We start from the raw sequence: 13,586 nt of genomic DNA on the forward strand, positions 1-13,586 counted from the left end.
GTTCTTAAAAAAGGGTGGCAGAATCCATGCGGGATCAGTCATTTCCCCAGATAATTGTTTCATATTTGAAACAATTAGGTGAAGGTTGCAGGGCTGCGGGATACTGCGGGGGAAGGATTCATTCCTACAACTTGTTAATTCGTTCCTACGACTTATTAATTTGTGGCCACTGTCAATGTTTCATTAATTTTGTTCCTTAAATAACCCATGATTTAACTAAAATGAGGGAACAAATTAATACATTGAACGAATTCTTAATTCATGGCCATTAAATCTTTCATTTTACTTCTGCATGTTTACCACAGTAAGAGATGCGAAAACAGTGATAAAAAGTGAATGACAATAAAATAAACCTGCGAAATTAGAGGGTTAGACGGTGAGGATTTAGGAAAAGAAACAATGCCTAAATATTATTGAATTTGTGGAAATTCGTGACCAAGAACAAAGCCGCATAAATGTTTTTCCGGAACAGGATCCAGCAGGATCAAATTAAGTAGTGGTCATAATACTCACATGATAATGTTTCATGTGAGCAACAGTGTTTTGCTGCAGCAGCGCCGATGGAAGCGGTTCACTGACTGCGCAGCACAGCCACACGCGCCACAGTTACGTTTGGGATCATTTTATTTTAAATGCCATAATGTCAGTTGAAAACATTGCAATTGTGTTTTAAAATACAACAACGAGCACCACGAAACCATTTAAAGAGGCGCGTTCAGCAGTCTCCGTGTCGGGATAGGAAACAGTCAACAAAGTAAAATGATCTCAAACGTACGGCGCGCTCTCTTCATTTTATCAAATGATCATAATCTCATCTGTTCATTTTACAATCCTGCTACTAGCATTTTATTCAGACTAAAACCCCTTTAATTCGGGTGAGAAAGCGGGTTTTTTTTGAGTGGCTTTTGCACATCCTGTCATGCCAGTGACTGTGTGCTGCTGCAATAGGATTTTGCGGATTTTGCTGCATTAAAGTTAACGATTAATTGATCGTTAATTTAAACGACGATCGATCATGGAAATTATCAAAAATTGACATCCCTAATTCCAAGGGAAGTGTAGAAGGGAGAACTGGCTCGTCCGTGAGCGTAACGGTCTGAACGGAGATTGCTGGATTGTCGATCAGACATTTGAATTTACATAAAGGATCCCACTGAATGATCCGACCCTCCTTCCAGGAGATGAGAGGATTATGTTGGCGTAACCAAGGAAGTCTGAGAATTACAGGGTTATGTGGTGAGGTGATGATGTAGAAGCAAATGCTTTCAGTGTGAAGGGTCCCGGTCTCCAAATGCAAGTCCATGGTGGTGTGCATGATCCTTCCTTCAGCGAGGGGACATCCGTCTAGCGCTTCCACTGCCAAATGAGAATTGCAAGGGATTAGTGGAATTTTATGTTGTCAAGCAAACTCGTGAGACATGAAATTTCCCACTGCTCCTGAGTCCAGCAGAGCTGATGTGGGTATGTTATCTCCCTCTATAGACAGTAATATGGGTACTTTTATGCAAGTACTGGAGTGGTGTGCCTGAATGCATGGACTCACCGTGGAGGAATTACGAGGAGGCAGTCGTGTGGGATAGGAAGTCCTCAGATGGCCAGCTTGGCCGCAATAGAGGCAAAGATGTTGGCGAATTTGGCGTTCTCGTTCCTCTAGAGACAGGTGAGTGTATCCGAGCTGCATGGGTTCCACGAGAGAGGAGGAGGAAGTGATGGTTGGAAAAGGATTGCTGGCTGGTACCATTCTGGTAGGGTGACGGGAACGAATCAAATTATCAATCTGAATAGCCAGTTCAATTAATTGGTCGAGGGTTCCCCTCGTCCCGGCACGCTAGTTCTGATTGAAGCTCTAAGCTAAGTCCCTTACAAAAGAGCAATTTCAGCATCCTTTCAAACCAGTCAGTCTGTGCGGCGAGAGTACGAAATGACAAAGCATATTCAGCTGAGGTATTACTGCCCTGGCATAAAGCAAGTAGTTGGTCATCCGCACTTTTACCTCCTTCTGGATGATCAAATATTTCTCGAAAGCGTTGGAGGAAAATGCGAAATGAAGGGAAAGCTGATCCATCCTACCTTCATACTGCCGTTGCCCATTCTAAAGCCTTGTCAGTGAGTAGTGAACATACAAAGGAGATCTTACTGGTATCGGTGGTGTACATCGTTGGTTGACAAACAATGAACATTGCAACAAAAATCCTTTACACTTCATGGGATTTCCATCAAACTTATCTGGGAGAGCCAGGCGAGGGTTAATGGAAGGAGCGGAAGGAGGTGATGCGTTCATGCTCGGCTGACTAAGCGCTGGATCCGGAGATGAGAGACGTATATTCCGAAGCGCGTCAACAAGCTCCTCCGTCAGTGTCGTTAGTCACGCCAGCTGGTGTTGATGAACAGCGAGTTAGTTCGCTTGAGCGGATAACTCCATGGTTAGATGAGCCAGAGCTGCTGGATCGTGTGTTGGTGAATTCTTCTGTAACGAGGCTTCAACAGAGTGAGGATCCATTTGCAGCTTTATTGAAAACGTAGTAGATCAGGCAGGGTCAATCACTAGCAAACACATCAGTAAAGATGAGACAACTCGGAATCCAGGGACGGGCATGAGGTCAGGGCAGGCAGCAATAAATCAATAATCAGGTCACAATAACAAAGAGTCCAGGGCAGGCAGCCGGCGATCACGACGAGAATAAACAATCCAAAGGTAATCCACAAGTAGACAAGACACGGGAAGAAACGCTCAGAAATGCACACCGGGACAGACTTCGCAATGAGGGAGACTGAGAGCTGTATAAATGGTGCACTAATGCAGGTCAGATGCAAGCGCAATCAGAGCCAGGTACGTGAATGGGAAATGAAGTCTGAATTGGAGTACAAAACTCAGAGGAGAGCTCCCTCTGGTGGCGAGCGGGAGGCACTGTGGGAGTCTTGTTTGTGACAGATAGGAGGAGCCTGATTTGACTACCAATCTCACAGTCAAATATTCGTGGGGTGTTATGATCATGCCATTTTGGCTATATGGGGGTGCTCAAATGTCTGAAAATAATCCTGTAAATAAGAATCTGAAAAGAAAGAAGCTTCAAATAAATATTTTAACGTGCGTGAATAAATCCAACCACCCCTATAGATTTAAGTTTAACTTTCCATAACCCGTGACCGACAGAGAAGCATTTTGGCGGCAGGGATTTAAAACTTTAACAAGAATCAAATTGACACAGGCAGAGTGAAAGCCTGGATTTTTTAGATCAGGTAGGGTTCAAGTGATTTCAAAATATTTCAGCCAGTTTATATATATCGTGTATATATTATTTATCTCGTATAAGATGCATTTGGTTGAGTTGCGCTGCAGTAAAACGCTTCATTGTAGTACTACGGTGATTATCTCTTCAGCACGCAGGGCGAGCAGGACAAACAACAATGCAGAATATTAATAACTATGACTGGGACTGTCATATACATAACATTATAATGAGAACACTATTATAATAAAACGCTGTGAATTTTTAGAGTTTAGTTGCCGTGTTTCTTCACGGTGTTGCGTGAAGAACGCGTCCACAAGTGATGTTTTATTAACAAATTTCGGGAGGAGCACGCTCAGATAATTAACACGGCCAGTCCATCATCAGTAATTACACCATCTATCCAATCAGCACAAGAGAGAACCTCTATAAATAATCAAAGCAGCCTTACCTTCATTATCTCTAGTCTTTCAGCACTGGCACACCCAATCGCCGCAAACATGTCAGAGATCGAACTTTTCCCAGACGACAACGCGTTCGACACCACGGGTCCTCCGGCGTCTCCAGTCGCCGTTCAGTGCTCCGCAGGACACCATAATCGAGCCCGCGGCCCGAGCCATTCCCCCTCTTTTTCTTCCTTTTTCTTCCGCTCCCGGAGCTGTCCCTAGCGCGAGCATGCCTCCACTAATGGCGCAGGCCCCGATGCCCGCCATTCCCCCTCTCTTTTTTCCTCCTTTTTCTTCCGCTCCCGGAGCTGTTCCTAGCGCGAGCTTGCCTCCGCTAATGATGCAGGCCCCGATGCCCGTCATTCCCCCTATCTTTCCCCCTTCCTATTCCGTCCCCGGAACTGCCCCAAGCGTGAGCGTGCCTCCGCAAGTGGTTCCGGCGACTACCTTTCCACTTCCCCTCGCTCGCTCTTCCTTCTCAGTTTCTTCCGCAAAGCCTCTACCCACCCCTCCGAACGCCCTCGCCTTGGAACCACCCCCCGTGGCCAGCAACATCAGGACACAGATCTTGGCAGGTGCGGACGTAGATCTTTTTTCCCTTTTGTCACCAATTTCACCTTCGTCTGCAGATCGCCAAATCGACTGCGGCGGATTTTCTGTCACTTTAAAAAAAACACAGCTCACAACTCATCACGTATTTTATCATTTGCCGAATTCACGATCGCTTTCACCCGTTACATAGAAGTCATCTGCACTGTTTTTCCTCACAGGAGACGCGAGCTCGTCGATTATCTCGCGATAGTCGCCGAACTCGCGTTATCATACGGCGGCTCTCACTTTTACACCTACCACAAATTATTTGCAGCTAAATGCGCCATCCGAGTGGCCCATTGGAACCAATATCCTTACTGGGGGGTTTTGGACACCGAACTCCATAACAGAGTATTTTTAGGCTGCCGCAACATATCTTGCGCGGTCTGCCGATCCGTCGCCCACTCCACCATTACATGCCCTCTAATCAACCCATCTATTCCCCCCTGCCCCGAGCCATCCCAGCCCAAATCCACCAGCTATGTCCCGCGTCTCCTAGACATCCCAACCACCCCCTTTCGAGCTATATCCCTTAGTCGTCGCAGCCCTTCTGTGGGGTAAGGAGTGGTCCGCCACCAGCATCATTATCCACTGCGACAACGAGGCTACCGTGCACTGCGTCAATAAAGGCCGTTCCCATTCACCCACCCTGATGCCTTTGTTAAGACGCCTGATTTGGATCTCGGCTTGCTACCAATTCATTGTAACTGCAAAACATATTCCTGGTTCAAAAAAACCAAATAGCTGACTCTCTCTCTCTCGCTTTGCCTTCCAGAAATTCAGAACGTTGGCACCAGAGGCGGATCCAGTCCCAACCCCAGTACCTCCCTATTCAGAACTGATATTCCCATAAATCATCCACTGAGACCTCTCCTCGAAGCTTCCCTCAATTCTATTCTTCAAGCCGTCTCCCCCAGGACCCTACAATCTTACCTAACAGCTTGGAAGTGCTTTAAAGCATTTCACTCTGCCTACAACCTGCCATTCCCCGACTTTTCCTTGCTCGCCATCACCTCATTCATCTCTCACATTCATTCCGAATTGGCGCAGCAACCACAGCGGCCCAAAAAGACCTCTCCCAGCAGCAGATACAAGCACTCGGTCGCTGGTCGTCAGAAGCTTTCAAGAGCTACATTCGATCGGACCGCTCCCACATCAAGGAAGCCCACCGAACCCTCATCGGCCAACCCCTTTGACGTCAGTATAGCCCCACCATAGTTGACCCCCTTTTTTCATTACCTAATCCATCTATAATGACCCATCCCCACTCCAGCCATCCCAGCAGCACCCACTCCCACAGGAGCTTTACCTAAGCATGGGGAGGAACACTCGGGGGGAGTGCTCTGGGTCCGGACTAAAAGAGTAAGATTTCTCGAGAGTAATTACCAAGCTCGGAGCCCTCTCCCCGGACAGCACGCCAAATACGCATAACCTTTACTCTGTTCATTATATGTAAGTGTGAACTCGTGAAAAGGAGTTTATTCCGTGCTGCGCAAACACGTTCATGTGCATTCGGGGCATTTTGTGCAGATAGCCTGTAAGTCATAATATTAACGTTATGTTGTATAAATAACAAAGCGTATTCTATATGAGATAAATGTTGAGTTAAATCCCATTGATTAAAAACATGCTATCATATGCTTCATTCTACTGGTCATCTTCATCACGCGCAGCTCAAAACAGAAATGCAGAACATTAATAACTAATGTCATATAAATAACATTATAATGAGAGCACTATTATAATAAAACACTGAATTTTTAAAGTTTAGTTGCTGTGTTTCTGCACGTTGTTGCATGAAGAACACGTCCACAAAAGGAGTTCATTCAGAGCCGCGCAGACACGTTCATGTGCATTCGGGGCATTTTGTGCAGATAGCCTATAAGTCGTAATATTACCGTTATGTTGTATAAATGAAGTGTATTCTATATGAGATAAATGATGAGTTAAATCCCATTGATTAAAAACCTGCTGCTTCATTCTACTGGTCATCTTCATCACGTACAGCTCAAAACAGAAATGCAGAACATTACTACTGTCATATACATAACGTTATAATGAGAGCACTATTGTAAAAAATGTTGTGAATTCTTAGGGTTTCGTTGACGTTTAATGTTAACCATCTTTTAATCAAAACATAAAACATTATTTACCCCGTTTGTATCTGCGAGGTGTCCGTTACACATTTTCCCTGTGTGTTAACGTAATTTTGAATGTCGAAGTCTGACTTGACTCTTGGTAATGTATTTTGCCCCGCCCCCAAAACATATGATTCGACTATCAGTCGAATATCAGCAAGATTCGAAAATTCCGATTTGACTATGAAAATCCTTAATCGGGGACACCCCTAGTAAACATGAACAAATTTTAATGTTGATGGCTGCAACACACTCCAAAAAGTTGGAACAGAGGCAAAATTAAAGTGAAAAGCTTATAGAATATCCACGTTAAACTCTTTTGAAACAGTTCACAATAAGCAGGTGAATTGGTAATAGGTGAGGGGATCATGTTTGGGTAAAAGCATCTCAGTCTATGCCAGCAAAGCCACTTTGTGCCAAATTTCATGAGATAAATGTCAAACAAATCAAAAATCATGGACAACAGACATCAAATTCTCAGTCCCAAAGACCAAAGGGACCATCCAGACTTTCACCAGTGACAGATGCAAACACAAATACCTGTCATGATATGAGGGTCCAGCAGAGCAAACGACATGGGTGATTGGCATATGTGCAAAGGTACCATTGTCGTGGAGGCATATATTGTACAGAGACATATACTGCCATTAAGATGACGTCTTTCATGTCCATGGTTATTAGGTCAAGACAATGCCAGGTCTCATTCTGCATGTGCTACAATAGAGTGGTTTCATAGTCTCATGTGGATGTGACTGACTGGCCAGCAGATCTGTCCCCTATTGAAAATGTATGGCCCATCATGAAAAGGAGAATCAGACAATAATGTCTACAGACTGATGAAGAGCTGAAGTCTTGTATCAAGCAAGATTAGACAAAAAATTTGCATGCAAAACTTTAACAATTAGTATCCTCAATTCTCAAACAACTAAACGTTGTAATTAAAAGGACAGTTGATGTGAAAGAATGTTAAACATGCCTCTGTCACAAATTTTTTGGAGTGTGTTGCAGCCATCAATATTAAAAGAAAAAAATTATATTTACAAAATACAATCAAGTTGGCCAGTGAAAACATTGGAAATATTTCCTTGTATTTTTGTCACTTAAATAAAGGTTAAAGAGGATTAGCAAATTACAGATTCTTGATTTTTATTGCATTTAAAAAAATGTCCCAACTTTTTTTGGATTTGGGGTTGTGTAATACGTATGCAGTATCTTAATGGTAACTGTTAGAGCACTGGCATCCTTTACTGGTCTTCAGACCTTCAGCCATCTGTAATTTGTGATTCAACCTGATCTGAAACTAATGAGTTTGTTAAATGGGGAGAGATCTACAGTGTTCTGGGAGGTGGGTCCAAACCCCATATTCATTCAGGATTGAGTAAAAGACTGTATTGCTTGGATGCAAATCAGTCTTACTGTGGATTTGTTAGGAACTATTTCTGACAGCCCTAATTAAATAAGAACTCATAAAGGGGTATTTTTTGCACCCATATTGCTTCAGAAAACAGTGCGTGGCACATTTGATTGTGTTTCCAGAGGAATTACATACAAAACTGTGATAATTTGAATTGTGTATTAACATATAAAAAATTTACTGGAATATAGATCAGATAAGGTCTGATAGGCTTATGAATATCTACATTTAGAACTATACATATTAAATTAGAGGGTGGGTTGATAGCTGAATATTCAAACCTCACAGTAAGTGAGGTGGTCACTGAGTTTCCAAAAGTATAAAACTGAGTCATATTAGTGGCAAGCATCCTCACAGAGTCTACTCTTCAAGATAGATCCATCATGGAGATGTCCAACTGGGGAGTGACAAACACAGAAAATCTAACGATCCGATACTGCTTTCCAGACAACAATTTGTCTTGTACCAAAAGTATCAGACCAGAAGCGGAGTACATTGTTGTGTACATTTTCGTATCTATAACATCAGTGTTCACCGTGTTTCTGAACTTGTTGGTGATTGTCTCCATCTCACACTTCAAGCAGCTCCACACTCCGACCAATGTGCTGATCCTCTCTCTGGCTGTGGCTGATCTCATCGCAGGACTGATTCTCATGCCAGTGCAGGGAATGAAACTCATCGAGCCATGCTGGTACTTTGGAGAAATATTTTGTTCAATATTCCCTCTTATTCTGTATGTGGTTGTCACAGCATCTCTGGGTAATTTGGTTATTATATCCGTGGATCGGTTCATTGCTGTGAATGACCCTTTGCGATATCCATTGAAGGTCAATACTAACAGAGTTGTTGTTTCTATTGTTGTAAACTGGTTATTCTCCTTCGTATATTCATTTTATCTTTTGTATGAGTCCTTAATCTATCCAGAAAGAAACCACTCATGTATTGGAGAATGTGTACTTTATGTTAAGTTGGAATATCTAATATTAGATTCCTTTGTTTGTTTAGTGGCACCTTGCTGTATAATTATTCCTTTGTATATGAAAATCTGTTTTGTAGCAAAACGGCAAGCTAAGCAATTAAATTCAGTCACAGACAAAAAGGCCAGGTCGGAAAAAAAGGCTGCAAGAACCTTAGGGATTGTAGTACTGGTTTATCTTCTTTTTTGGATGCCATACTACATAGTTACTCTTTCTTTTGGGCATGATGAAAATGATGCTCTTATAATTAATATGATGCAATGGATTGTATGCATGAATTCATTATTGAATCCACTTATCTATGCAATGTTTTATCGGTGGTTTAGACTGTCAACAAAATACATTTTGACATTGAAAATATTGGAACCTTCATCAGAGTACTTCAATCTGCTTCCAGAAGAGAAATGATCACACAAACTCTGCTCATGTAAATAAGATAATCTGCCTCCAAATGGAGTAGCATTCTTGTTTTGAACAACTCTACTGAACATTAAATGACACCAAGTCATGTAGTAACAGCTTGTTTTTTTGTTGTTGTTTATTTGTTTTAAAATTTTTAATATGGTGTCTAACATGTACACTGTGAGCATTTATATTTGTGAATGACAATGAACACGAAAGCACAGCAAAATGATGCTGGATACTGCTTTGCAAGAAAAATGTAACATTTGTCATGTTAAAGTTGTTATTTCAAAGATCTTTATGCACGACCATGGGCATTCTGCAGTTACAGTAAAACAATTTGGAGACAAACTGCACAAAATGAGCATAAATGATTGATGTCTGGTTAGAGTGATAATCATTACAATATAATTTCCTTTTAAAACTAGTGCATTAATTTGTATGTGCCAATGTATAAAATAAGGCCTACGTAGTTATTCCCTTATACACTTTTAAATGTAGTAACAAACACACAGACACTGTGAAGACTGTAAAAAAAGAAAGTAAATGTTAGATCAAATTATCCCAGAATCAACTTTGTCTTGCTGCCTGTGATCATGTCAAGGATCGGCCAAATTTCCAAGTGGGCATTAGTGTTCATAGAATGAAAATGATTTGCAACCCAATAATTCAGTTGTAAGATAAGATATAATTATAACTTTTATTAATACAACTAATGATCAGTGGTGGGCCGTCAGGGCCAGCAAAGGCTTTGCTGGCCTAAACACTATCAGAATCACTGATTTAGTTTAATATATTTTTCCATGAATGTGTATTAAATTATTTCCAATAGTCTATTCTCTTAATTTCATAGCTTTTCTCTTGGTTGCACTGCTTCCAGCAGTGTATGTTTATATTAGAGCTTTTATCCAATCATATTTCAGCAATCGTGTTGCCAGGGTCAAAGAAATCTGCCTTAAGGCCTTCAGAATCAACAGTGCAGGCGTCTGTTAGCTTAAATCAATGGCAATGAAACTGTTGCTTTAACCAATCAGATTTCGAGTTGGCAACACCAGGGCCATCTAGCTGGCTAACGATAACGTCAGTATTTTCTCGTGCTTTGATTGGATGGTCAGCATACTAGCTAGCAAACAGCATCACTGTAAATCATTTTATTAAAACTTAGTAAAACGTTTATTACTGTTTCTCAGGTTTAGATATTCAGTGCATTTTGAAAAAATATTTGCCTACTATATTTAGTAAATCTAAAAACAGTAGTCCTAATGAAATGATACATGGCTCACGGTAAAATCCATTGATGCAAACTATTCTGCATTTTTGTCTTATTTCACAGTTTTGATTTGAACATATTGGCTTTCATTTATGTAATTCATGTAGGCACAAACATAACTGAAAGTGACAAGTAACATTAACAGAGCCGTTTTTGGCATATCAGGCATATTTGGCATTAAGAGTGAACTTGATTGAACTTGATTGAAGAGTGTGCTTTATTTATTTATTTGCAAAAAGTTCAAATTGATTACTTTGCAACAAATTCTAGATTACCGCTTGCAGTCAGGGGAGGAGTTGAGAACGGAGACATGAATCAGACATTTTCTGTTACATTTACATTTTACATTTAGTCATTTAGCAGACGCTTTTATCCAAAGCGACTTACAATTGGGGGATACATAAAGCGATTCTTCTTAAAGAGGCAAACAGACACAGGAAGTGGTTGTAATACCAAGTTCTTAGACATTGTTCAAATAAGTACAAGCTAGAAAGAGAGAAAGAGAGAGGTGCAGTAGAGGATGTAGAGATAGGATGCAGGTTAGCAACATAGCGTTGCCGTCTGCGTGTGACCTTAGAGCGTTGTCGAGAGACAACCGGAATGTTTTGGAAACACATTATAGAGGTGGAAAAGAGAGGACAGAAAAGGAGAGTGTGTACAAGAGCAAAAATATACTTAAGTGCCTTGGCGATTTCGTTGCTCGGTGAAGTCGCGCAGGTAAAGTCGCAGGTCTTTACACTCGTTGGTCTTCACACAAGGAGGCCTCAATTATTATAATTACCAGAAAGTGCAATCAAAAATACAAACGCAATCAAAAATATAATGTAGAAATAGGCAGAAAACGAAATATTCCTGTTTCTAGTAGTGATTGCAATATTTGACAAATACTTAATGTACTGCTTAATACTATATTTAATCTCACAGGGCAGTGTCTATCTTTAAGGTTTAGAGTTGGAGGAACAAGTATACTATCTTTTCACCTTGGAATTATGATCTTTCATAAATTATATATAAGTTAACGCCCAATGGTCTTCCACAGGGTTTCCATCTCAATCACTGGATACCGGGAAAATAGATTCCTACTGAGATAGGGCACTGGCTTCTTGGCTACTTTGCCTTCCTTGGATAGTACCACTTCTATTTCCTTGTTGAGGTGTTCATTTTGTTATGTTTCCCTCCTATTTAGGGGATTGTGAGGGGAAGTAGCAAAAAGCATAAATAATTTTAAAAAAAATGGCATGAACACACTTCAGTCTTCTGTCCCAGAGTGAAGATGACACCAATTCAGATGTATGCAAAAGTGGAGTTTTATTTACAGCAAAAATAAATAAAATAAAAAAGAACAATAAGTTTAAGATAAGGAGATAGGAAGCAATGGCTCAGGAGAGAGCAAGGTCTAAAATAACAAACAAAACAGTTCTCTAACTAGTTTAGGAAGCAGCACTAACTTACCTCAAACACCCAAAAGAAAAGAGAAATAAACAACATAAAACTTTCCTCAACTCTCTAACTAAACCAAAAACCGGAATGAAAGTAGTATCCAAAGAAAAAGGCACTCTCTCTCCCTACAGCTTCCCTTTTACTGGCACATTTCAATTCACACTGTTTTAAACCCTTTCTTTTCTTTTAAACCCTCACTTACCCTTCTTTGCTTTTGCCCTTCTTAAAAACAACAACATAATCTTATACGTGAATGTACTTTTCAAAATTAGTTACAAAACAGTTGCTCCTGGCAACAGGGATAGGTAGTATGTTTGCTTAACACAACATCAAACATGACCGTTTTATGAGACTAATATCATGTTTTGCTCCAAAATCACTATATAACATCAGTCGTGTTAACAGTTAGCTTCTTTGGTTCCATGTTGCTTCTTATCACTGTGAGACAGAAAATATATATATTTTTTTAAATAAAATTCTATACTGTGATACAAGCTATGTCAATTAGCATTGCATTGCAATTGTGTGTTTATTGTCTTCCACGTTTCATCAGTCAAAGCATCTCTATCTGCATGTTATTCAGTAGTGTAGTGATATCTGATGCATTTGTCCAAATAAGGGATTTCCTGGGTCTCACTTGTGAAACAGACATTAAAGTACATGAGTGTTAGGGTTAGGGTTAACCCTGCTCCATGGGTAAAAATAGAAAAATAATACTAAAGTACTTTGTAACGCAGTAAATTGAGTCGTTTTTCAGCAAACTACTTTTTTACTCTTACTTGAGTCATATTATTTTTCAGTACTTTTACTTGTACTCAAGTCAATTATTCCTTAAGTAGCAATACTTTTACTTAAGTACAATTTCTTAGTACTCTTTCCACCACTAGTAATGGAAGTGGTGTAAAGCTCAGACATCCCAGAAAGACTAAAAGTATTTCCATCCCTCATTTGGCCTGGGAATGCCTTGGGATCCCTGAGGATGTGCTGGAGGAAGTGGCCAGGGAAGAGGACACATGGGTGCCCTTACTTGGCCTGCTGCTCTCGCTCTCTCTCTCTCTCTCTCTCTCTATATATATATATATACTGTCTGCCCAGTGGCGTAACATTAGCGTATGGGCATGCAGGACACGCGCTGCAAAAGGCCGCAATAACCTCCCCGTGCTGGGTTGCGTCGAAAGACGATGATCTTGTATCGACGATAGCCAGAGATATTGTCAAAAACATCAGTGTTGGGGAAGCTACTCTGAAACTGTAGCTTGAAGTAGTTTAAAGTAGTTAAGCTACATGCAAGCTACCCTTTTGAAAAAATAGCTAGCTACACTATTATTATTCTTATACATTATACATTATTCTTTTTTTTTTTTTTTTTTACATTGCATAGGAACACAGTGTTTCGTGTATAGTTAAATAGTTATTTTAGTTATATTAGTAGTACATTGCTACAAACGTAATACCAATGTAAGAACAAAATGTATGCAATTAAACTGGATTCGGAGGAGTCATCAAATAAGCAGGTTAAACTCACAGCACATGCGGTTTTTACTGACTGTGAACGGAGATGTCAATCATCAGCTGCGCGCGTGAACACTGCGCTTTGCGTGAATCCCGCCGCAACCATCCTTTGCCAAATGATAAGCACACTACTATATCGCGCTTTTATTTTCTGTTCGATTAGTGT

The 13,586-nt window shown here is 40.7% G+C and overlaps 1 protein-coding gene across 1 annotated transcript; it reads left to right on the plus strand.

Moving 5' to 3' along the window:
* The first annotated feature begins 8,202 nt into the window (after window positions 1–8,202).
* LOC107709523 (trace amine-associated receptor 13c-like) lies at window positions 8,203–9,204 on the plus strand. The gene has a single exon (XM_016514018.1). It carries the CDS (start codon window positions 8,203–8,205, stop codon window positions 9,202–9,204), a length of 1,002 nt encoding a protein of 333 aa, XP_016369504.1.
* The last annotated feature ends 4,382 nt before the right edge of the window (window positions 9,205–13,586 follow it).

This window comes from Sinocyclocheilus rhinocerous, unplaced genomic scaffold (assembly GCF_001515625.1).
Source record: "Sinocyclocheilus rhinocerous isolate Xijiao unplaced genomic scaffold, SAMN03320098_v1.1 scaffold523, whole genome shotgun sequence".
Taxonomy (NCBI): domain Eukaryota; kingdom Metazoa; phylum Chordata; class Actinopteri; order Cypriniformes; family Cyprinidae; genus Sinocyclocheilus; species Sinocyclocheilus rhinocerous.